Below are 26,384 nucleotides of genomic sequence, written 5' to 3'. Positions count from 1 at the left end.
TTAATAAGTGCAAAAAACAAACAATATTTTTTCCATAAATTTATTTTATGTAAAACCAAAACAAAACAGTCTTCATTCATATATACCATTAGCGTTTATATAAATTATTGTGTATAATAATATACAATTGATACAAAATATGTACCTTCATTTTTCTAAAAAAAATATTAACCATATTAAAAAATTTGTTTTCATTCTCCTAAGAATAGAATGTTTCTAACATTATATGAACATGTTACTGACATATTACATAATGTAAATTTAAATATTTCCAATTCTGACTGCAATCGTATTTAAATCGATAAAACGGATATATTATTTATATAGAAAAATCTACAATGCTATTGTATTTACATAATACAACAATTTTGTGGGAGTTCTACTCCAGGAGGTAATGGTGGAATAACAGGATTACCCTCAGAGTCAAATTGTAAAAGAGCTGGATGTTCTCCAATAAGCTCTTCAGGAGGTTGACCATAAGTTTGCATATCTTGCATAAATGTTAATATCATTTCGAAACGTCCTTTTTTAACTTCTTCTGTATCAGTATCCTTTTCTTTTTCTAATTCATTACAAATCTTAAAATATATAAATTTCAAATTAATTCTTATTTTTTGTTTTTAGTATTATATATTTTTAGTTATAAATAACAAACCTTTTGCATTACTTCTAATTGTTTTGTATATCTTTGTAAATCAGATGAGGGCAATGTAGCTCTTTTTTGTTCTAACCATTCAGGATATTTATCTACTAGTTCTTTTAATGATGGATACAATATTTCTTTGGATAAAAGAGATTGCATCATGCCTTGCATAAATGGTAATATATCCCCTGCACCTTCTTCTAAATTCATTTGCCCAAACATTGAGACAAGATCTGGTTCATTCTAAAATATAATTAAATTTAATTTCATGTTATAATTATTTGTTAAGGATTTTCTAAATTACCTGCAAATTTTCTGATGTAACGGATAAATCTTTTAAAGCTTGAGCAATAGCTGATTGAAAATCAGCACTTGTAGGTTCACCATCTGTAGTTTCTCCATCAACTATAGCATTAGCAACTGTCTGAGCCATTTTTTGAAACGAAACTCCTAATTCGCTTTCTGATCCTATTTGAAAAATCAAAAAGTAATATTTTTTTCAAAATATGTATATATAATTACCATTCTGCATTAAATTCTGAAAATTTTTTTCAAATTGATCCGCAGCATGCTTAATAAAATCTTCTGTCCATAGATTATCAATATCTGCAGATGTTTCCTCTGTATTATTCACTGGCACAGTTTTTGATGCTGTACCATCATCATCTTTCACATCTAATGTAGAGCTTTTATTAAAATCCTCCAAAGCACCTAAGATATAGTAAATATCAATATAAAATTATTATAAAACTTAATTTAACATAAATATTTTATAATATATTAGGCTGCTAATATTTATTATTTAATGTTTATACTTTTTATTAATTTAAATAAATATTATTGGGAAAAGTAATAAATATTTAAGTATTACATAATCACAAAGAAATATATTTTCAATTCAATATTCGTATAATTACTTTAGCTGTTTAATTTTGCTTTTAAAGTCTCCTATGTGTATATAGTAATAATATTTTGAACAATATTTCACGAAAATACAAAATATAAAAAATGACATTTCATAAATATGATTGTTCAAAGGTTAGAATGTTAAATTCCAATTTATGATTAAAATAAAATGATTTACTCACTATCTAATAAATCATTTAACTCCGAATCTTCTATTTGTTCGTCCGATTTTTTGTTGTCAGACATCACTGCTTGTAATCAAACGTAATACTCCAATTTTGTGTAGTTTAAAAAGAATCTATGTATATCTAAAGTCATGAATGGTATGAGTGAGAGGAGGAATACCAAGTTTCCATTTTTATCAGTCATACTTATCCCTATAGAAATTATCATTATTTTATAATGAAAAATATAAATGAATAATAAAGAATGAAAATGATCTGTTAAAAAAATAACTGATTCTTAATTTATATTCCATTTTTTAACATCAAATATTCATTATATGAAATTATTATAGAATAAAAAAAATTTACTATGTGGGGAACTTTTTAATTTTCTCTCTTTATCTCAAATCATCTTCAGCTTCATTATTTACAAATAATTATACAATGAGACAGCTATCGTCATTGGCTTATTACTTGTTTCTAAATATATCATTGGTTTGACATCCTCTCACTTACAAACATTATTGAATATATTAATATTTTTCTTTGAGAATGGAACCGGAGGGATATTATAAATTACGGAAAGGAAAATTTAGTTGCATAAAGAGGGAATGACAAATTAATAGCCGCAGGATATATAAGTATATATTATGCATTACTATGCATTAAATTATATTAACTACGCATGAACATATATTTAAGAGTATCACTATTTAAAATGACTTATGATTAAATTAGCACAATCTAACGATAAAAATCGAGTATTTAAAAAATATGTAGTCACAATGTACACGTATTACTTTAAACGTAATCCAAAAATGTGTACAAGTTATACAGAAATGTAATATATTTAATAATTTATCATTTTTTGTTTATATATAATAAATTAGAATAAAAGAAATTCAAGCATTTAAGCGGTATTCTAGATGCATTGTCTTTGTTATCCTTGTTATTAAATTGTCTTTACAATCATAATTTGATGTAATACAATTGGAAATATATTCCATTATCTTTCTTCAACAATATCATTATCACAAAATATTTTGTTTAATAATTGATGACACATATCTATTTCTTCTTTATCTTCTGGTGTTAATTTTTTTAGACATTGTTCAAGTGTTATTTTTAAACGTAGTTCTGGTCTGCGACATTCTCGTAATGCTGGTAAGAGAGTATTATTTGTTAAACCAGTAAGAATACTTAATAACTGCTCTCTAAAAATATAATAATATATAAAAGTTTATCTTAAAAACAAATATATTAATTTTACGAAAATTTTATTTAAATATATGTATAGTTTAATATTATATTTATAAAAACTGTTATTTTTTACCTTATTTCTGGAGAAATATTATCTGATGCTAATAATCCAGCTACTTGTTCAATTAATCCCATATTAACGAAAGTAATTTTTAAATTATCCGAATTATCTTTGTTACAAAGTGATGAGAGTAAAAAGGCAGATTTTATCTGTAATTTTTTCACTGAACTTTGCATAGCTCTTAAAAAAACAGAATAACCATCGTTTTTATCTATGTATTGTAAAGACATCGGCTGTCCTCTTACTATACCTATATAACATAAATATAAATAGTATTTTTTAGTAGTAAATTCAAATATTCATAATCATATTAAATAAATTTGTTGTACATACATGATACAGCATACAAAGATTTGATTCTTGCAGCTTCTGAAGGATCCTTATCTACCATTTCTAATAATATTGGAAACAATCCACATTCCAAAATTCTTTGTTGACAAAATGGATTATTTTGTGTCAATTCAGCAATTATATCTGCTGTTCTCCACCTGATACTACTGTGAGAAGAATTTAGACATGGACCAAATATTGAAAAGCCACCAATTTTGTAAAAATCATTGGCAATATCAATACTATCCACAAAATCTGCAATTCGCTCAAGAGTTGCATCATATTCAGAGGAGTCATCATCAGCACGAAGATCCACAACATTTGATACAAATTGTATAGCTTTCTGCAATTCTTCTATCACATTTACAGTTAATGAAGATAACGCTTCACTTAAGAACTTTTTCTTCTGTAAAACATATACAAAATGTCAATGATAACTGAAATATTGAAATACACTATACAATAAATATCTAATTACGTGCATACTTCTTCATCTAAAGATTGAAATTGAGGCTCATGTGTTACACCTTCTGCTTGGGACGCTTCGATAGCAAATCGCAGAAGCCCCTGAAGATCAGAAGGTTGCCTTGGCTGTTCTGGCATTAGCTGTGATTGAATAAGATTATTTGAAGTACTCGGCCCTTCTATAGATAATGGTCTTGCACTACTGCTAGGATGACTCTCTCCACTTGTTTTTTCAGAATTTGAAGTAGATCTAAAATAACGATACATTAATTGTTATATGTAATCAAATTTATAATTATATTTTAACAATATAGAAAAGTATTCAATCAGAACTATTTTTAATCAAGTCTGAAGATCGGTTAAATATATACATATATATATATATATATATACACATATTAAACATACTTGTTCATTTTCGTATTTCTTTTTCTTGTATATGAAGCACCCATGAACCAAGAAATTAGTAATTCCTTTAGTACATAATAATAAAGTCCATCAAGTATAAGTACAAAATACCATATATATGTTTTCTTGATACTTCGTACAACTGAAATATCTACTGATCAAATAGTATATACTTTGGTATGAACACAATTCGTTTGATATCGTGCAAAAAACATTCCCGAACATTCTTGAAATATCTACTATAAATTCACTCCATGATCTATAAATTTCTATTAGTTTTTACTAAATATTAAATCTACGATAAGTTTATTCAACTCAGCTGTATAAGTAAATCGAACCTTCACTATTAGATGTCTTTGTGAACACTTTCAAAAAATAGCATCAAAAATATGTTTTTCATACGGGTTTATATGTTGAAATCCTTCCAACTATATGTTCTTAAAGAGAGAGAGAAAGAGAGGGAGAGAAAGAGAGAGAGAGGGAAAGAGAGAGAAAGAGAGAGAAAAACAGAGAGAGAAACTAAACGAAAACGCTTTTTGTATCAATTTAAGCAACGTTTACAAATTTATTTGATCACTTCAAAATCAAAGTTAGAGGCTAGTTTAGAAATATAAAAAATTTTATATTGTATGAAGAAATAAATGTTATATTAATGACATTCATAGAAATATTGTGAATGTAAATATTAATTACCTTATCAAATATATATAATAATCGTTACATGAGTATTCATCAAATTTGCAAAGAGAAGTAACTAGTTTTCGCGCGTAGAATATTAGACATATGAATTATTGTATAACGATATAATTAATAAAACGTTTGATTAATGCAAGATAAAAATGAGCTTAGTGCACTCTATTACGAGGCGTCAAGAGGGGTTTGGTAATTATTAAGAAAATTATATATTATTATAGAAAATAAAAATTAATATATTGTTTTATACGAAAGGTTATATATACATATATATCATGTATTTTTAAAATTGTTTTGTCATGTAAGAAATCATATATTTCTTTTGTATTCTATTTGGAAATAATACTTATTCTTTTTTAAATGCTAGTAAGAAAAAATGAAATTTTCTTTTCAGAATTTATACGTGATTATGACGTAGCGTTATATCGTTTAAAATGCTATCATAATGATGTATATCGTGGAATATCGCCAAGTACAAATGCTCCAGATTATAATCCAGAACCACCAGTTTTTGCTTGCCGTTTTTGTACCAAGGAAAATAATGAACAAATACTTGCCTTAGCAAATGAAGATGGAAAAATAGCTTTACAAGATATAAGTATTAAGGGAAACCATGATAAACCATTAGAAGGAACTCAGGTATTACATTGTTCTTTAATGAAATTTGTATAATTTACTTCTTCTTTTTATAATGCATATATACAAAAATAGTATATGAAAATTGTAAATAATAGAAATATGAGTCTGCTAATTTCTTATTCATTCCAGGCACATTTTAATGCAATTTTTGATATTGCATGGATGCCTGGTGAATTAAAGTTGGTAACAGCGTCAGGAGATCACACGGCAAAATTGTGGGATGTATCCAGATCCGAAATTAAACAAATTGAATATTTTCATGCTCATACACGTAGTGTAAAAACAGCAGTATTTCGTCATCAAGATAAAGGTATAAGAACAATTAATTATAGTAATGTTTTAATATATGTGCTATACATTGAACTTATACTTTCTTCTCAGTTACATTTATATTGAAAAGAACATTTATTTTTCAGCTGTCTTTGCCACAGGAGCTCGTGATGGAAGTATAATGATTTGGGATATAAGAGCAAATCATAGTGATCAGCCTAAAGCAGATAATTGTATATCTAATGCACATAGTAGCATATCTTCAAATAATAATAGACATCGTAAAACTCTCAATCACACGTCTTGTACGCAAAGTATAACCAGTCTTGCTTTTCAAGATGATTTTTCATTATTATCATGTGCTGCTGGGGATGGGTAAGTAACTTAGAGACAATTAAGTCCTAAATAAAAAATAGTATCAGGAATAGAAGGTAATCTCACATTTATATCTTTTTATAATTATAGGGTAATTAAAGTCTGGGATTTAAGAAAAAATTATACTGTTCACAAAAAAGATCCATTGGCTAAACATACAATGAATTATGCAGGAAGTAGTACAAGAAATGGATTTTCTTCATTGTTAGTATGTCCAGCTAGAATTACATTGTATGCTAGTTGTATGGACAATATCATATATGCGTATAATATATCTTCTTATAATCCAAAACCAGGTAATTTAAAATATGAAAGTAACATTGTGAAATGTATATTTTAGGATATTTTAAGTAATTTTATTTATATCACAGTTGCAGAGTTTTATGGACATCAAAATCGTACCTATTATGTAAAAACCTGTTTAAGCCCTGATGGAAGATACCTGGCTAGTGGTTCTAGTGATGAGCTTGCATACATTTGGCATACTAAACGATCTGGTGGACCAATAATTAAACTTTCTGGTCATACAGAAGAAGTTACTTGCATTGCATGGTGCACTGTTGGGGAAACCAAGGTATTCTAGTGGTTAAAATAAACAGTAGAAGAACAGACCTTTATTTTATATAAAGATTATATTTCAATTTAATAATTACATAGATAGTGACTTGTTCGGATGATTCGTGCCATAGAATATGGAGAATTGGACTTGAGCATAAAATAGATAATGAAGAATTAGAAGTAAGAGGTAAAGCAGAAACTGTCTCCAGTGCAAACTCCTTAGAAAATTTGAAAATGGAAACAACACCAACTACTTTCCGGCGATATGCATTAACGCAAGAACATACACCTGGATCTGATAAAACACCAAGTGAGTATACATATAAAATATATATTGTACAGATAATAAAATGTTTTGTTTTATTTAATAGATAGTACACCAGGATCTAACGATATAGATAATCAATCAAGAGATTTGTATAAACAAAGTAATAGTAATAGTTTTAAGAGAACTTATTCACAAATGATAACTGAAGAATCACAATCTGATGGAAAATTTAAAACAATTTTATCTCCTATACACGAAAATTTAGAAATGATAATAAAACGTGCACACATAGAAAATCGTGGTGCTAGAAGGCTTTTCAGTCAAAAGACTGACACAACTACTATATGCGATAAGAGTTATGACTACGATAAACCAAGCACAAGTTCATATGTTCCAGAATTTAAAAATATTGCTTTAGAAACAAATAATACATCAATTCCTTTTTCACCTACATCAAATCTGCCAAATTTTGTGATAGATGGAACGGCACCTCATCTACTTCAAATGTCTCCTGAGAAATACAAGGAAAATGTTGACTGGTTAACAAAAATACGAGAGAAATATAAAGAACAGAAAACTAAAATATCCTCAGAAAAACTGTCTAGTCCTAAAACAAGTATACCTGTACGTAGAAGTAGTAGATCAAAATCAATGGAACCTTTAAAAGGATGCAAAACTTCTACATCTCTTGCTCCATCTTTACTCGATTTCTTTAAAATTAATAATAAGGATTGTGATAAAAATATTTGTTCAGAAAACTCAAATACTCTTTCTTTGCCATCTATATCATGAAAGTAATAACATGGTGTAACATTAAACAGTAACAATTTGTATCCATTATCATGTAACAAACGGTTTGATACATCATCTTTGAAATATGATCAAGGATACATGAAAGGAAATTAAGCGCGCTTAGTATTGTTTTTAATACTGTACCTTATAAAACAGTATTCCTTTTGAAGTTTGTATTAAAAGTCTAGGTAACTAATTTAAGGTAATCTTTTTTAGTGTAATTGCTATTTTTATAAATATCTATAAGAATAGTTTTGATAATTGATTATTTCAAATGGAAAGATATTAATGCTACAAATGAACTATTTTTTACTTATATTAATAATTTTATAAAATATTTATTATAGAGAGAGAAGAAATATGATGTGCCTTATAAACAGGTGGAAAAAAAAATTTAAAAATGATTTATATTAGCAGTATTATCTATTTAGTGTATTGATATTTTTCTTATCAGAACAAAATATTTTTATACATTGCGGAAGTAATTTCATTCTAATTGCCGTTAATTCGAATTCTTCGTTATCAATATAAAATACTCGTTCATCATTCTGTAAAAAAAAACATTATAAATAGATTTTAATACATTGAAAGTACTGTGAAAGTGAACTTAGAAATAATAAATTTCCTTAGAAAAAAAAAAAAAAAAAAAAAAAAAGAATTATTTACCTTTTCAGGATACAATTCAATATCCTTTGCTTCAAATGAGGAATTTATTAAGGTTCTACTTCCATTTATTCTCCTCCAACCTTCATTAACAAATGATATATAATCTATATCTTTTGGACCTACACATGTAAATAATATTAAATATTATTATATAATAACTTTGTTAAATAGTTTCTTTGTTATTGTTTTGTATTACCTAATTGTATTTTTAACGAAGAATGGTTGTGAAGTTCGGCGTTATCTATAGTTGAAGTTTTTATATATAAATCAGTTGTTGAAATAGGAATTTCATAAAAAACGCCACAATTTTCATTTGTTATTTTGCTGTAGTCAATTACCATGTCTGCAAAATTAAAAATATATTTAAGCAATATCCTTAGGACCAAAAATCATAATACAATAATTAATCTCTCTTATATAGTATTATTAATGTTTACTCAGAAGAATCGTGATATTTATTATTGATATATAAATAAAAACAGAATATATATGCACATATTGCTGAATTTTGTAGGAATAAGCTTTTTTGAATTTAGCATTGCATCAACATGTCTTTACCTGATGTAAATGTTGCTTTTTTTGGCACAAATGCATGCCACCATCTTTTATTTGTATGTGTAGATTGATCAATATTTGAATTTTTATAACAATGTGAGCAACCTGTACAAGGTTTAGTATATCTTAACAATCCATTGCAATTCCAATTTAAATTATCTTTGTAACCATTAAATATGTAAGTTGCATATCTATAATATATAGTAAGATTTTAAAGTTAATAGAAAATAATGATAAGAAAACATTATTATAAAATCTATCTCATACTTTCTTAAAGTTTTTCCAAGCAAATACTTATTTCTTTGTATATATGCATCTTGCCAAGCACCCCATTCTATTGTTCCAGCTGCATAAACTGGTTTTAATTCATTTTCAGGATTTTCCTTAAATTTCATGATAAAAATAACATGATAAAAAGAAATAAATTGTATGCAATTTAGTAATAAATTCTTATTATCCATAGAACTTACTTTAAGTGAATAAACTTCAATAATATCTATAAACTTATGATTGCCTTTTATAATAGTCATTGTAGCCTCTGTCATTTCACGTACTTCAAGTAAATCATCAAAGCGCCAAGGATTTAAAGCACAAGAAACAGTATTTGTTTCTCCTAATGGTAAAACACCAATTGGACATTGTTTGACAGAATGAAGATTGTGTTTGTATCTTCTCATTATACCAGTTATAACGTCAGATAAAGTACCATCTCCTCCTGCTACAATTATAGCATCAGTTGGAGTATCTAAATTCTCCACTACACTACGCGTATGACTTGTTGATTCCGTTTGCACAATTGTTACTGCAATTCCAGCTAAATGTAATAATGGCTCGCAGTAATCTTTAAATAATTTTGTCGCTTTTCTGAAAATTAATAAATTAATATGTTAGGAATTATTTTGTAGAACATAGAGTAATAACTATACACTTTGAATTTAAACCTGTTTTTAGCAGCAGGATTTAATATAACTGTAACATGACGAGGTTTCATGGTTGTAGGACAAGGTTCATCTCCATATTTTACTATATCTTCACAATATTGTCTCATCAACTGTTGGGTGCTAAAAACACGACCATTAAATATTAATTTATAAAAATGTATTAATTATATAAAATATTATTTAATTGTTTTAATCATTTATAATTATCAAAATATCATACTCATATGATTCTTTACTGTATGAGACTCCATATGATAATGCAACAGCACCAAATGTCGATTTTTTCCAATTATTTCTTATTGTCTGAAGAAATTTCAGCATTCTAGCCATTTTTGAATCTGCATTTTACGGCAAAAAAATATTTTATATCATTAATAAATATGTATGTACATTCATTTCACGAAACAATTTGTTAGAAATGCAACAGCCGAAAAATCAACTCTATACTTTTATTTATAATTTCTTAATGTCAATGATATTTATTGTATTTAATCACCGTACATTTAATATACTTACAAATCGTTACAAATCGTATAAGTTTGAAGATAGACACATTGAGGTTAACTTTTTATATTACAAATCGATTTTAATATTTTACTTAATTTGATTTATTATAACATGTTATATTTATAATAATCAAGTATCATTGATATATAAATATTTTTCTATTCTATATAATTTATACATATGAACTAATTTATGTCAATCTTTATTAGAATATTAAGTAACGTGTGTATACGCTACATCACTTTTGTCTTACACAAATTATATATATATATATATATATATATATATATATATATATATATATATATATATATATAATATTTTAAAATATGAAAATGAATATCATGAAAAAATGATTTTATATTTAGATAAAATCAAATTAGAGATTAAAATTATAAATAATAACTTATGAAACTAAATATCGCTTTCGTTTATTTTGAAATAATAAAACAAGTTATAGATTTCGCGCTTTATCGTTTTTTAAAAGAAAGTAGCGACTCTTAACGGCGTACGGACGAATTTATATCATTGGAGCATCTTCAGTAAGCATTTCTCAAAACGTGTGATGTATGGAGTATCTAGCAGAGGTCAGTTCAAGCGCGGTCCACAGTTGCACAATTACGAAGCCGATCAAAAGCGTACGGAGTTTCCAGGAGGGCGGTCGTGTTACAATCATAAAGAAAGAAAGAAAGAGAGAGAAAGAAAGAGAGAGAGAGAGAGAAAGAGAAAGAGAGAGAGAACCTTTCTTCCCCCACGGTTAATATAAAAATTTCTCGATACGTACGGGTTCTGGATTTCAACGCGCATCACAAGAGAATCGTTATTCATTGTATAGAATAATGGCGCGCCGTGTGATTTGACAGTGCAGGAACACTTGAATGGGAAAAGTGCCTCGATATTTTGTGGTTCGTAACTCAAGATCCCAGTTCTAAACAAGTATTCTCGTTCGAACACCTTGCATCTCTCTACTCGTGTCAGATTTACGATAACAACGAAATATTTTTAATCGTAAACTATCGAAACGAAGAACAAAAGAGCTTTATTCCAAAACGATTTTTGATTGTCGTCGAAAAACGGAAGAAGCATCGTCGAAAACAGCATTCAAGACATTGATCGACGAGCGCGGTATGAACTCGTACAGGCGGTATTGGTCACCGAAGAAAGCCGATATAGTCGATATATATACATATATATTACAGGTGACTCGGTTAAGAGCTTGAATTATAGGACACCGACTTTTTCGTTCTATATAATTTTTAAAATTTTATTTTTCATAACGATAAAAAGTATTCGTAGTTCTTCTATAGGATTATTCGCGAATTCAGTTTCGTGCTCGAATCGATCTTAACGTTATCGTTTTAACGATCACGCAAAGAATCGAAGAATATATTGGTCGATTAAAAGCATTAAGTGACATTTGAAAATCGTATCTAAGGTTTATTATTCTAAGATAAAAAAACAAGTATAAAAGTACTCTTCGAGATATAGAATTCGTCTAATTAATAGTAATCATAGAGTCACAGTTTCCTCTATTGTTCATCGTATAACCGGTAATGTCAATAGAATCCTCAAAAGAACTTAGTACTCGATGAATTCAGTTTAGTTTTTTCAACTGATACCTTTTCCACGAGTTTTATGTTTTTTTTTTTTCTACAACTAATTTTACATCCAGTTGGAATATCATCAAAAAGGATATACGAATGAAATACGTTATTTCTCATAAATTCAAAGAGAAATTTATTTAGATGAGATTCGCGGTTAATTTCCTGGTACGCACTTTTACGAATGTCTAGCAAAGAAAGTCGTGAGAAATTTATTACGTCTGATGCGTGTATTTGAATCTTTCGACATACATCTGGAACGTTAACTTTATTATCGGATACGTCTAACGTAAAATCGGATGCGTTTGACGGTGAAAATGGATTCGACGTGCATTTAGAGAGCAAACGAGAGAGAGACAGAGAGAGAGAGAGAGAGACAGAAAGACGGTAAAGGGGTGCGCCTTGTTCTCTTTATGTGTCATGTTCTGTTGAGGGAAGAGAAAGACTAGAACAGGGAGGGAAAGGGGTTGGGAGCCGTAGTAGCGGGAGGGTCGAGCAAATGCGACAGCGAAGCCGTCGTCGGTCCATCGCTCCAGGGCGTAGCATCAAAGGCGAACGATTTACGGCGTGAGCGCGTACTAATTGCCGTCTCTAAAAAATTTTACCACCCTTTCGTCCTTTAATATCGGGTGCTTCAGTGTCCATGGACGTGCGAATTCCACGTGCCACGTCATACTTGGACCTCTTTTGGTCGGAAGAAGCATGTTAAGTCATTCGTCACCCTCCGTAACATTAGAGGAAGATCTTTTTCCCTAGTCTGTTATCCAGTAAACAGGATATTCTTCCTAAACGTTTATTTAAAAGGTTTCTTTCACTCGTTGAGTCATATTATTTTGGATAGGGGATAAATAAGATACGCGAAATTGAATGAAAATCTATAAGAAAGTTTTTTCTATACAATATTTGAAAAACAGAAAGCGAGAGAAAAAGAGAGAGAGAGAAAAAATATGATCGGTTTGTATGTATCAAGCGATTTTATCGGTCTCATTTTTCAGTTATGTTCGTATGTGCTCTGAAGAGGCGCGCAGTATTCGAACGGACACGCTCGAATCGATTTTCCGTGCTTCTACCACACTGACTGCACGGAACACGCACCGAACGGTTTCCCTTAGCTCGCGACAAGCTTGCTCATTCTTTCTTCTCTCTCTCTCTCTCTCTCTCTCTCTCTCTTTCTCTCTTTCTTTCTCTTTTCTCTCTTCTCTTTCTTTCTATTTCTTTTCTTTTCTTTCTTTTTTACTTCGCCTTGTCACAAGATAGAAAGAGAAAGAGAAAGGGAGGATGAAGGAGGAAGAGAGAGAGACAGGGAGAGAGAGAGAGAGAGAGAGAGAGAGAGAGAGAGAGAGAGAGAGAGAGAGAGAGAGGAAGCATTCTCGCGTAAGATTCATTTTGAATGTTCTCTTATTCGTACGTAGGCATATACGGTAGATTTGTTTTCACGTGATAGAAACGATGATGAATAAGAAATCCTTTGAAAAACAACGGAAATATAAATCGAAGTTTAGTTGTCGTTGTTGTCGTTGTTATTTTATAAATGCGTAAGTATCGACCGCGAAATATAGAGAATGTACTATGTTAGTGACTCGTGAACGCTCTCCGACTGCAACACTTGGTTGTATACCGTTATGTCGACCGTATCGCGTATCTGGCTACCTAAAAATAGAGCCCCCGGAAGAACAACGAAAGTAATTTGGATGGGAGCTCTCTCTTAAAGATATACACGCCTTATATAGTTCCTTGAAAATTTATTATTGGGAAGATTCATTCGTCTACTTCGATTGATCGTTCGTTCGTTCATTTTTTCGTTAGTTCGTTCGTACGAGCGCCTTGCGAAAAGATAATATGGAGTAGTTCTCATTTCCGCCGTTGCAAGCGCACGTAGCTATATATGAGATTTGGAAAATGACGGTGTTTCCTCGGTAAAATAGTTTACGTTCTTTTTTCGATTTCGTCCTCCTTGTGATAAGAACGAATGACGTCAATATATTTTTTTAGACTTATGAGGAACGAAAATTGAATATTTATTTTCTTTCGTCCGCACGAATCTACGCGTATTTGGAACAGAGAGATGCTGAGGTAGGAAAAAGAGGCCGGAAGGTCCTTCCAAAGAACGTGAAGACTCTTAGGCAATTTTCTCATCGTTTATAGTGTATATCTTCATTCGTAGAAAATATCCGGATTTTGAATAGTGGAGAGAGATAGAAGAAATTAATTCTTCACAATACGAAAAGGGACTGACGAAAAGGACGAAAAGGACGAAAACGAAGACGAAGACGACGGAGTCCGAGAGAGAAAAAGAGAAAGAGAGAAAAAGAAAATAGAAAAAGAGGAAGAAAGAACAGAAGAGATAGCTCGTGGACGAGCTCGAAGAAATGACGGGGGAGGAGGGAAAGGGTGGCGGTGGCGCCGGTGGGAATACGAACGTTAACGCGACTGACAATGTGAATAATGTTAATGCTAACATCAATGCGAATGTCAATGTCAATATTAATGCAAACACGAACGTCGTTCACCAAAATGGCGGAACGGAGAAGGCGCCGGTCGTCGGTGGTACTAACGTTGAGACATTGCCGCGTGCTGGAAAACAGGTAAGAAGATGCAAATAATTATTTATCTTTACTGTATAAACTTTAAAAGTTGGAATACGATGAAGAGATAAAGGATTTATATAGTTATCTCTATGACGTCATTTATTATTATATTTTTACTATTTTGTTTTGTAAATAAATCTTCTTTATTTTTTGTTCTTTTTAATATATGTGAGGCAGAGCTCTTTTCTTTTCTTTCTTTATTTTCGAGCACGAACCCAGGCGAGAGAAACGTCCGATCATTTTTTTTAATCTTCTCTTACGTACTGTAGATCGTTACTTTGCGCAGTGGCATGTAAAGCGACCATTCAGACGAATAGACTGTTGTTGCTTCGCAAAAGGTCACGGTTACCGTGGGCTGCAGACTATTACTATAATAGTAAGCATGGAACATATGCATGTTTATTTCGATTTGGACAATATATTATATATTTCAATGATTACTGTAATATAAAATCGAAACGCCAGCAATCAAAAATGCTTAACCTAAATTCGAAAAATATCTGACGATTGAAATTTTTATTTGAATAAAGGTGAGACACATTATTAAATTTCTTAGAAAAATAAACAAATTGTACATATGTTGAAAGTATTGTACGCGGAGGATTTTATTTACTCGTATAGTCCTACCACTTGCAATTTGTTATTGTGTAACTTACGCGGCATCGTTTATCTACTCTGTATTTACGTCTTATTATAGACTCATGAATGATCATACATCACGGATCCAATCGCATTTCTACGTAAATCTATCAAGAATTTTCAGATCATGAAAATTAATCCGCTTAATTAATCTATTAAGTGCGCAATATTATTCTCTCACAAGGTGACTTATATTAGAATTTCTTTTAAGAAAATTCGTATTGATTTATTGATTATAAAATAATTGAAAATGTTTCGTATATTACGGAATTAAAATAATATTTTAGTTATATAGAAAATAAAATTTGCTTTCTAAACGAATAACCGTTAGCTTAATAGTTTTTCATACCTGAAATTAGATATGGCTCTATTCAAAATTGTTTTATGCTTGGGTTAGCTTTCTTTTCTTATCCCTATAGTATAGGAGCAAATAAAATCGGTGAGCTTTCAAGAGTCATATAAACCATATGTTACGTTGGCATATTGTGTAGTGGCAAGAAATGCCTGAAGGGCCGCTTGTACCACTCGTTCCCCCTTTTGACTATCCTTATTGTTCATTATTTAAAAATTCTCGAGATCATAAATAAAATACTATTTCGAAGAATAAATAGCAATATAGGTACGACATTTTTGTATGTTCCTTCTTGTTTATAATAAAGTCATTACAATAAACTTTTGACAGAGTTTGTACTTTGATATTTTTTTCAAGAATAAAATAGGTACTACGTCGATTGATCATTAGAACCAAATTTTAAGCGTATGTCGCGGATATGATATCACTGTGACAATTGAAATTGTACAGGGTCTTAAATAAAAATAATAAAGAACATTAAAATCCTCCAAAGTAATGGAGATGACAAATATAGATGACCCCAAATCGAAAGAGAAGAACGGAAAGGCAAAAGAATGATCATCAATTTTCGTGACATTCAGAAGAAGGCGAATTAACGCAATTTCGTCCTAATTCGTTTTTAGGTCGTGATTATGTTCTGCCCACCGTGTGACACGTCAGTTCATAGAAGGCGATGAAAGTACACTCTTGATGATAAGTGCTGCTGACTCGCGTGTTACGTGCCGTCGTTCTTAATCAGACGTTGTGCTTCGTAACAGCTGCCTTATTATATTCACGATGAGATACCTCTGGAATGTTTTTTTCTTTCTTTTAGAAATTCATTCTGAAATTCTCACGAAGAACTTCCAAGGGAAATAAGAGTGAATTGAAATGAAACAGAGATTATCTTCATATTCCATCGAAGTGTAATTCAAATATTATATTAAAACGTATTATTCTTTGAAATTATCTTCGGGCGAATGGAGAGAGAGAAAGAGAGAGAGAGGGGGATCTCCTTTTAAATTTATTACCTTCCGGCAGATTTCACGATTATGTTGTAAAGGCGACCGCACTTGCTTCCGGAAGTTTACTCATTGAAATTTGTTTGGTAATAATCGGACGAAGGAGTCGCGCTCGTTGCACGCTTTACGCACACGCACATGATCACCAGATATCGGCTTGACTATTTTCTATTCGTTCATTATCAACCGGACGGAACTAGGTTGTGAAATTGCATGCAAGAGAGAAAAAAGAGAGAGAGAGAGAGAGAGAGAGAGAGAGAGAGAGAGGAGAGAGAGAGAGAGAGAAGCACGCACGCGCGCATCGCATTTCACATAACTTGTATGTATATGTATATATCTATTAATATACGTATGTATATTTATATAATGTATTTATGAATGTATGTATGTATGTATGTATATTTGTATCTATGTGGATATAGATAACCATCCCCTTTCGTGTCGACGTAAAAGTGGAGACTGAAAATAAATATATACCATGTCTGCACGCGTTCGTTCGGTAATGGTACCATCGGCAAAGAGGAAAAGCACACAACACGACTGTACACGATGAATAACTGAGCTTTTCGCCGTTAATGAGTGAACTTTTTTCTTCGAAGTAATTGTCAAAAAGAACTATTCTTTTTTCTCAGAAAATTTCACTTCAGTAGCAAATTTCATAAAAATCTTGTTCGGTCATAAATAAAGCAGTACTATTTTCTATTTTCATGCCTGTTTATGTACATGAAAATGTATTCTATGTACATATTTGATTATCCGGAAAGTTCGTGCCGATTTTTGATAGGTGACATAAGGACAAAATCGGCACGAACTTTCCGGACAACCCAATAGATATAGAATATTTATTTCCATCGAGTAACAAGAATGATCTACGTAACTTTTAAATGAAATTTGGAGAACTGTTTTTGATAGATCTTACGCACGGTCGACGATATAGGAAATGTGATTGACCCACTTCAATAAAGTCCGATAAAACGCTCTGCCGTTAAAAGCTTTGTATACGATTGACCCTGTTCATCGAGCGTAACTAGGATGGATTGAGATATAATTTATTATTATCTCGCAGTCTTGCGACCTTGTGAATTTGGAGATAGTATCGTGATAATGCATGACGGTCTCATATTGATTTTATTTTGTTCTTTTTAATCTTTTTTTTTTACAATATAATATATATATATATATATATAATAACAATTATGGATAATATATATAAAATAGATATAGAAAAATATATTTTCTTGTTTTAATATATAATATAGATATTGGGTTGTCCGGAAAGTTCGTGCTCATTTTGAAGGAAAATTGAAATTTTTTTTTTAAATTTTGATATATATTTATTAAATTATAATAGGTGCCATTCTCTTCCAGAAACTTTCTCTATATTTCAGGCAACTTGAAAATTCCGTCCTTTCAGGTATTCAAGTTCCTTCCTTCCAGTTTCGGCGAAAAACTTTTCTATATGATTTTTTATCTCGACCAAAGAATTAATGTTTCTTTCATTAAGGGAATTTTGTAATGATCAAAATATGTGGAAATCTGAGGGCGCGAAATCTGATGAATATGGTGGATGAAGTAAAACATCCTAAATCAGCTCCAACAACTTTTGTCGAGTCGTCAAATACACATGAGGTCGCGCATTGTCCTGATGAAACACGATGTATTTCCGATTCGCTATTTTTGGACGTTTTTGTTCAATTGCTGTCTTTAATTTATCTGATTGGAAGCAATATTTTTCTGAATTTATCGTCTCGTTATTTGGTAAAAGGTTATAATTAGGATTCCTTTTCAATTCCTCCATACACAGAGCATGACTTTCTTAGTTCATTTCACTTTCGCCAAGACCTTTTCTGCTTAATATTAATGGTCCATTTTTTATCACCCATCACTATTTTCTTTAAAAATGGTGTCTTCTCGTTGCGTTTATGGAGCGAATCACGAATAGAAATGCGATCCATCAGATTTTTCTCTGAAAAATTGTGGAGAATCCATACATCTAAACAGTTTAGGTAGCCAAGCTTCACAAAGTGCTTATGGATGGTGGATTTTGATATTTTTAATATTTCTGCTAATCTAGCGTGGGTTATTCTCAACCAGTATTTTAATTTGATCTTCATCTGTCGTGGAGAACCTACCCGGTTATTCTTGATCTTCAAGGTTGAAATCATCAGCTTTAAACCTAGCAAACCATTTCCGCACAGTTCTTTCAGCTACAGCACCTTCGCCATAAACAGCACATATCTTGTTTGCCGCTTGTGTAGCATTTTTACCTTTCCGATAGAAGAAAAGCATTAAATGTTTATAATGCACTTTATTTGCTTCCTTTGCAATTATATTTAAAGGCGTATAAAACAGACAAAAGTTAACTTATCGTAACCAAAATTTTTTCTAAATATGCCTGAAATACCGCCTTTTGGAATATGTACGTATGTCATTGGCTTTCAATCATTGTGATATATTTAAATTTGTCATTATGCCACTTACCAAAAATCGGTACAAACTTTCTGGATGATCCAATATATAAAAAAAACGAAAGGAAAGGAAAAAAAGTCGATGATATATTAGTATAATAATATATACATCTATATATATATTCTGAATAACATTTTTGCAGCTTTGTGACGTAACGATTTGTTTCTATTTTTTATTTTTATAATTTTCAATCAATCATCGGCATCACTTGAACAACGGAAACCAATATTTCAGCTTTATAGTGCAACCGCGTACTTCCCTTTATACATATGCATCCCGATATGTAGACTTACGCTCGCGAACGTATAACCGACATGAGGGTTCGACCCCCTTTAGCATTGTCAATATCTCTCCTCTCTTTGCCCGTTACAGTCCTTTCGACCTGCTAACCCGACTGGCAACTCCCCTTCTTGAGTCTTTAACAGTTAAACCGAGGTTCATAGCACCCCAATGTCGTTTAATTTAGAAGAACACAGAGGACTACTCTGCGTCGAGGATTAAATTGGTCCTTCGAAGTGGCTCCCACATTCCAAAGCTTCACATACATACTTTTATTCTTGTATATGTTGTACCGACATAAGAGAGATATTTTTCTTCGAATTTACTTATCTTCAATCGTATCTAGAATTGATGTCTTTTTTCTTCTTTATTTTTTCTATCTTATCAAAAGGAGTCTTTGGTAATTTCACTTTGTATATATATATACACGCACACACACACATATAATTAAAACGAGTTAAAATCTCACGTAATTATCGTCAAAATATTACACTTGTCAGCTCATATATATATTTAACGATAAAAAGAGAGATCGTCGAACGAAAAAAGAGAGTTTTGTCGTTCGAAAAATGCGCTCTTGTATGCGCTATTATGTTGGTAGCATCGGTAGTATCATTTCATTGAAAGCAGTTTTTTAAGATACACGCGGATAAATTAAGGATACATCCGTGATATTTAATACGTGCGTACAATTTTCTGACCTTTTGATTTAAATGTGCTCGTCTGACGCAATCGTATGCTCGAAGATGAGTAATGAATATTTCTGACAAAACTCTTGAATATATGAACATATCCAAAAAATTAATTTATTGGGCAGAAGAATATCTGTGTATGAAGAGATCGTGATATCTTTGAATTAAAAACAAAAAAAAAGGAACATTATACGATTGCTTATTCTATCAATAAGAACAGTCCGGACGTTAAAAGCGATCTTAATTTAAATAACAAATTACCTGTTGTCGCATCGAATGCAAATCTTTACCCGTTTGGATAGCGAGTAAGTTGTCACAAATCGACACCAAAAAGGAATGGGGTTGCAAATTTAAAAAGGAAGTTAAGAAAGATGATAAAACAAGAAACAGAATGATGTCTGTGGAGGAACGAGGGGGCGGTTAGCTGCAATAGCGCTGCCGCGTTCGTATCGACCCAAAGCTTGAGACTCCATCTTGCTTGTCCTACATATAGCTATGTATGTATATAGGTACATGTGCACGTACCTATTATTTTATCTATCTATATATCTAAAGTCGTGCTCTACCTTGATCTGTTCTGCTCTGTTTCCGCAATTTTTACCTTCTCCTCTTATTTATTTTAATGTTCTTTACAAATATCTACTTTTAATATACTTTCGATTGTACGCTTTAATATTTACTTAACTAAATACGAATTTATATATGTAAATTTTTCTCGAAAGTATCCTCACGTAAAAGACGGTAAAGAAAATTAATCGTTATATAATCTTTGAAAGTATTTTTATTGTTTTTAATTATACACGAGCAGCAAGAAAAAAATGTAAGTACAATGAATGTCAATAATGATACTTTTCAAGATGTTCTCTTTTTACGTGCTCGAATTATTTTTTCTCACGTTTTTTCTCTGTCATTCACAGTATTGTTTTCTATATACAAAGATATCATTCCGTTAGCGTGATCTCTACATTTAATTCTAGGTAGTAATTCGCGTGAATGTTACATTTCTTTCACGCATAGCAACTACATGATAATGGATTGAAAACCGTCATTTTCGTTATACATGGTTACACCTTAAAGGTTGTATTTTATAATATTAATGTTACAGACATGTGATTATGTTAATTAAAAACATCATGTATGATATATGAGAAAAGAACGTACGCAGAGAATATATAAAAAACGTGCTTATGTTACTTTGCTTAATTTACTTCAACTTAGCAAGATCAACGTTTTTATAAATTTGTTATTTAATTTATTAGTGAACTCCTTATACATGCATGCTTGATGATAAACATGAACTTAGTTCTGTCAATAATTTAGTTACATTCCTGGAAATTTATAAAATATGTAGAACGATGGTTTTCTTTGTTTTCCTTGAAAGATGAATTCTTACACGAGACGATTGAATAAGAACGGAGGTATTGCTTAATCATTTTCTTCTATGTCTCTCTCTCTCTCTCTCTCTCTTTTTTTTTTCTTGATGAAGTTCGTTCTTAATTTCGTTCTTTGGATTCTAGAAAAATTACATAACATTTCAACGAGATAACTTCTTGTGACGAACGAAAATACTTTCTCTCTCTCTCCTCTCTCTCTCTCTCTCTCTCTCTCTCTCTCTCTCTCTCTCTCTTTCGCTTGCATTCGTGACAATCGCGACCTCGACCCTTTCAACTCTGCTCTTCATCGGCCCCCTCGGTAATAGACGCAACTCTCCTACTCTTGTTTCCTTCAGCATCTCTTACTCGTACATTTAATTAAGACTCAATAGAAAGGACGTGTCAACAACGTTTGCAATCTATCGAAAAGCGAAGAATATCCTAGTTTCACAATTCATTAACTATTCAAAGTCAATTTAAAAAGACATTTCGAAGAAAACGAATTACCATGTTTTTTATATCATCGATCGACAATTCTATTCCTTTTTTTATTAAATTACATTTCAGAAGAATAAAAGATTTTTATATTTTTTTAAAAGGAAAAACACGTAATTGGATTAGATTCAATTTTTATTCACATTGACATGGATGTCCTCTCTTATTTTAGCTTGATCTTGAATATTCTCCATTTACTGATCGATGATAATAACAGATTTGTCTCTTATTTCATCATTGCAATAGAGCGTTTCTAAAGCAGGATGTAACAGTTTTCATCTTGAACGATACAATTAGACATTGACTTTGAACGTGATGTACCGAAGCAAGTGGTTCAAAGTTCAACCGTTTGACACTGGCATCTTAAACATCGTTTGTTAAAGTCTCGAAGCATCGAGTATAAATTGACTATACCTCTTTAGTAGTCAGAGACGAGGTAAAGTTTCGCGATATCGTCTGAATATTTTTGGCATGTCCTGTACTATGTTCGTAAAATATTTAAATCTCGATGAATTTTGGCGACGAAGTCAGGCGAAATCCTAAGTATACGATATTCTGCCGTATTATAAGTGTGAATCACGTCTGGCTGCTCGCTGCATGCGATCATTTCTGAAAATTAAAACGCTAGAGGATGATCGGATATATAATTTGTCGACTTGGATCCTAATTTTCGTTATTACCTTGAACTTCTTAATTCAATAAGAAAATCGATCAAAAAGCTATTATCGATATTGCAATTTTTTGTTTATTAAAATTAAAAAGAAAGATTAAAAGCGATGCAAAAAGACATTGTCACCGATGTATTCACGTATCTCTTCTCTTAATAAAAATAAACGATCTCGAGGATGATGCGGTACAACATCCGGTCGATTTTTAACTGGCGATCGTAAGTAATTCAATCGTGTCATTCATTACTGTATCATCCATATCTATGAATGGCTCAATGAAAGAAGAAGGAAACATTGAATGGATGTACTTTCATTAGATAGCATGAAATATAATGTCGATCTATTGGCTACCAATCAATGATTGTGTCTATAATAGTTCCCTTCTAGAGAGAGAGAGAGGAATGGTTTGAGTATATATTGGAATTTAGAAAAACAGAGACTAAAAATTCTTGAAACTTTTATTTTTCTTGTAAATTCATCGAATAATTGCGCAGTTCCGATAGTGATCGTGTCTATCCATTAATAAAGCATAACTTCGTAAATTTACGATGCGAGTACGAAAGGAAAGAAAAAAGAAGGCGAGTCGAACTGGCAGTATATCGTGAAATGGGATGTTATCTCGAAGAATTTTGTTAGAGTTGGGAATGGACGATCACAAAATAAAGTCTTTTTTATCGACGTTGAAAACCGTGACGTCGGCAATCGACTTTTTCTGCCAACCTCGAACTACCTATGTGTGCGTGAAATAAGAGTGAGACGCATATACGGTTATGCCGTCACCCTCGACGAGCGAGGCCAAACAAGATGGCCGTAAAAACCTGTACTCTCGATCCAGTCAGCACCTGATGACCTCACACTTATAACGCGGGACGTGATGTCATTCGTCGTTCGTAATTTATTTTGATTATGTAATATTGAATAGTGCATAGTTAAGTTGGAATAATCATAGACAGACGGGTGAGATGAAGAGATAGATAGACGTATATATATATATATATAGATAAATAGATAGACAGAAAGAGAGAGGAAGAGAGATAGTGTAGAAACCAGGGGGAAAGAGAGAACTTCAATAACATCAGAGAGAAGATAGATCGGTCGCTTTTATTTGATTTTCCACCTAGAAAAGACGATCTTTACTATTTTAATTGCAGTTCTTTCCTCGAACGATGAATAATTTTAAGAAATGATTTGTTGCTTTTTTTAAATATCCCTTTATTTCTTTAAACGTTACGAAGAAAATTTATGTAAAATTTATTGGAGTCTCCATGGTCGTCGCTAATGATTGAATCCTATCCTGATTTTATTAATCGAACACCATATACACAGATCTTGTAAGCTATTGTTGACAGGATAATCGCGTGTATCTTTCTTCGTTGATTGTTAGAAATTAACGAACGATTATCAGAATGTAGTCGGTTCGAGAAGGCACGTTTGTGGGAAGTATTTTTTTTCCTACAGGATTCGCGGGAACTCTCAGTCGAAAGGATTCCCAGAGCGAGATAGATCTAATTAAAAGTAAGGAGAGCGGAGGTACGGTCGATGCTTCTTTGATTTCAGGGTTGTAAGAAGGAACGATTGTGCAGATAGTGCTATTTGTACTTGTATGTATACGTACCTGGAATGTGACGTATTGTGAGCGTTGAGTTTCGATGTTATTTTTAACTATTATCTTCGAAACTCAACTAGGGAGAGAGGATGGAGCCTAATATCTTTATTTCTAAATTTAGCTGTACTTGCCGTGCTACGAGAGATTTTTTATCTTTTTTGTATCTATTTATATAATTCTATTGTAAGATGTTCGATTCGCGAGTAGGTATCGTTTCATATAATTCGGATAAAACGCGTAATAATAACAAAAATGATAACGATAATAATAATACGAAACGAGGTCAGGGTCTTCCGGTCACTCTTAAATTTAAAATGTTTGCTCATAGTACGATCTCTCTTGCTCGTACTTATGGATCTCACTAACTTGTAAAAAAACGGAGATCACCTCTTCTTGGCCATGGCCTAGTCCCTGTTCGATGAAAATTAACATTAATCGCGTCTTGCCAAGAAAAGACTTGATATTAACGTCACGATATAGCTCTTAGTCTGGGCAGGTAGTAGCAGCTCCGCTCCTGGAGGCATTTGGAAACGGTCAAGGCTCTTTCGACGATCCTACGCGTGTGAAGCTTACGCTTACTCCTACGCTTGTGATGCGCGCATGTTTATGCGTATACATATATTGGAAGATGGTGTCTACCCACACTGCAAAATGAACACGCCTACGTGTATAAATCTTCGTTACTTTCCGGTTTGCTCTGTGTATTTCGAATTCCATCATTGTTTGATTGTTATCTTGAAATTATTATTAGTTAATTATCTATATTATCTCTCCGAATTCAAAACGAATTAACTTTCGTATCTTTCGTTGGAATTTTATTCTTATTTTTGTTCTTTTCTTTTGTTCTTTTTTTTTCTTTTTTTTTTCTTTTTTTTTTCTTTTTTTTTTTTTTTTTTTTTTTAAAGATTTAACACTTTTCTAAGTACGTTCTTCAACGTTGCTCTCAAGCATACAGTTGTTCGTACGGTCACGCTTCGAAGCCGATGTTAGTCCTCGCTCTCTTTTTCTCTTTTTCTCGTCCTTTCTTCTTTGCTCTTTCGTTTTTCTTCTACTTTTATTATCCTTCCTCTATCATCGTTCTACTGCATCTTCATGAAGTCAACGAACTCGACCTCGTTCCTTCATTGTCACATTAATTGTTCTCGTCTATTCTATTACTTTGAATTATATGTCTTTCTTTCTGTTGGTCGATCGATCGTTGATCACCTGTTGAAAATCGAAATAATTGGTAAAGATCAATTAATTTATTACTATTTTAGAATAATGCATTTAACGATATCGGTTATCGATCAAGGAATTGAAAGAAAATATTTTAGAAAGATTTTATCTTCTCAAGGTAAAATTTGATTATCGTTTTATGTTTTAAGTCGATGATGTAAGTAACAGAAAATTAAAATTTTCGATGAGCTATCGTGAAAAATATGCGAAAATGTATTCTAACATATTTATTCGAGGGTTCCGAATTTATTCTGCGACTGGAACGCCAAGCGGTTCTACGTACACATTCTGTGGCTATAGTAGTCAGTTTTGTGCACGTTGCAGCTATAGTTAGCTTGGTACGTAGCCAGAAATTGCAGGAAGACCCATAGGTATTACACTTGTTGCCATTTCGTTCTTTTTGTCGATACGTGGAAGCCCAAAGCGACGAAGAGCATTACGATAAAACATTTTTGTACTTGGCATTTAAAAATAGGAATATAACTCAAGTTATATCATATATGCATTACAAATATTTCGTTTAAATAACTGTAATAAAGTAGAATATTTTATCAAATAAAATTATTGACCAAGTTTCTATCCTATCGTATTTTTCCAATTGACAATAAAAAAGATGAATGATGAGAAAATGAGAAAATGTCAAGTACCAAGAAATTTTTTAAATATTTGCGATAAGCAAAGATGATACTACTTGATAGAGTTGATCGGGTGTACAACGGTTTCTTCGAGCTGGTTCGAAGACTCGTCCGGTATCACCCGAGGCAATCGACAAGAGTTTATGTCTTTGATACCATCGAGATTCTATGAGAGACTATACGGGCCATGAGTTCTTGCGTTGTATCTTCGTTTTTATAGTTCGTGTTCCAGAATTTTTATATCCATAAAAGGACATTCGACGATAT

General features: G+C 31.5%; 5 protein-coding genes across 39 annotated transcripts in view; 2 read left to right on the top strand and 3 right to left on the bottom strand.

Annotated features, from left to right (window-relative positions):
• Positions 1-24: 24 nt before the first annotated feature.
• LOC124953124 (peroxisomal biogenesis factor 19) lies at positions 25-1,894 on the bottom strand. The gene is made up of 5 exons (XM_047504106.1): positions 1,732-1,894; positions 1,166-1,354; positions 948-1,111; positions 656-886; positions 25-578 (listed from the first exon to the last, which is right to left on the bottom strand). The coding sequence occupies exons 1-5, from the start codon at positions 1,793-1,795 to the stop codon at positions 351-353; spliced, it is 876 nt and encodes a 291-aa protein (XP_047360062.1). The 5' UTR covers positions 1,796-1,894; the 3' UTR covers positions 25-350.
• Positions 1,895-2,091: 197 nt separating this feature from the next.
• Positions 2,092-4,659, bottom strand: LOC124953067 (hsp70-binding protein 1-like). Its single transcript, XM_047503980.1, has 5 exons — positions 4,238-4,659; positions 3,851-4,079; positions 3,368-3,770; positions 3,047-3,284; positions 2,092-2,927 (listed from the first exon to the last, which is right to left on the bottom strand). Exons 1-5 carry the CDS (start codon positions 4,279-4,281, stop codon positions 2,720-2,722), a joined length of 1,122 nt encoding a protein of 373 aa, XP_047359936.1. The 5' UTR covers positions 4,282-4,659; the 3' UTR covers positions 2,092-2,719.
• An 82-nt stretch (positions 4,660-4,741) lies between these two features.
• Positions 4,742-8,992, top strand: LOC124952858 (protein lethal(2)denticleless). The gene is made up of 8 exons (XM_047503411.1): positions 4,742-5,119; positions 5,325-5,569; positions 5,699-5,879; positions 5,986-6,214; positions 6,305-6,510; positions 6,586-6,788; positions 6,872-7,082; positions 7,144-8,992. The coding sequence occupies exons 1-8, from the start codon at positions 5,077-5,079 to the stop codon at positions 7,830-7,832; spliced, it is 2,007 nt and encodes a 668-aa protein (XP_047359367.1). The 5' UTR covers positions 4,742-5,076; the 3' UTR covers positions 7,833-8,992.
• Positions 8,237-25,071, bottom strand: LOC124952951 (acylglycerol kinase, mitochondrial). 3 transcript variants are annotated; one of them, XM_047503850.1, is made up of 9 exons: positions 24,631-25,071; positions 10,215-10,332; positions 9,995-10,114; positions 9,524-9,917; positions 9,321-9,436; positions 9,057-9,244; positions 8,695-8,841; positions 8,499-8,617; positions 8,237-8,380 (listed from the first exon to the last, which is right to left on the bottom strand). In XM_047503850.1, the coding sequence occupies exons 2-9, from the start codon at positions 10,322-10,324 to the stop codon at positions 8,252-8,254; spliced, it is 1,323 nt and encodes a 440-aa protein (XP_047359806.1). In that variant the 5' UTR covers positions 10,325-10,332; positions 24,631-25,071; the 3' UTR covers positions 8,237-8,251. The 3 variants fall into 3 exon arrangements, with proteins under 3 accessions (XP_047359806.1, XP_047359725.1, XP_047359640.1); XM_047503769.1 differs by lacking the exon at positions 24,631-25,071 and adding an exon at positions 16,692-16,846; XM_047503684.1 differs by lacking the exon at positions 24,631-25,071 and adding an exon at positions 10,511-10,745.
• Positions 11,086-26,384, top strand: part of LOC124951526 (ankyrin-3-like) — a 66,811-nt gene continuing 51,512 nt past the window's right edge. For 14 of the 33 annotated variants that reach the window (XR_007101857.1, XR_007101823.1, XR_007101806.1 and 11 more), the window contains exons 1-2: positions 11,098-11,406; positions 14,267-14,687. Coding sequence is in view for 27 of the 33 variants with exons in the window: in XM_047501046.1 (XP_047357002.1) it covers positions 14,472-14,687 (216 nt within the window). In the remaining 6 variants the exon portion in view is untranslated. Of the gene's footprint in view, positions 11,407-14,094; positions 14,176-14,247; positions 14,688-26,384 lie in introns of all 33 variants that reach the window. The other 19 variants (XM_047500770.1, XM_047500530.1, XM_047500451.1 and 16 more) reach the window with 8 other exon arrangements.

The sequence above is a fragment of the Vespa velutina genome, chromosome 1 (genome assembly GCF_912470025.1).
Source record: "Vespa velutina chromosome 1, iVesVel2.1, whole genome shotgun sequence".
Taxonomy (NCBI): domain Eukaryota; kingdom Metazoa; phylum Arthropoda; class Insecta; order Hymenoptera; family Vespidae; genus Vespa; species Vespa velutina.
The sequence above is the reverse complement of the archived record's forward strand: the minus strand, read 5'-3'. Positions and strand labels throughout refer to the sequence as shown.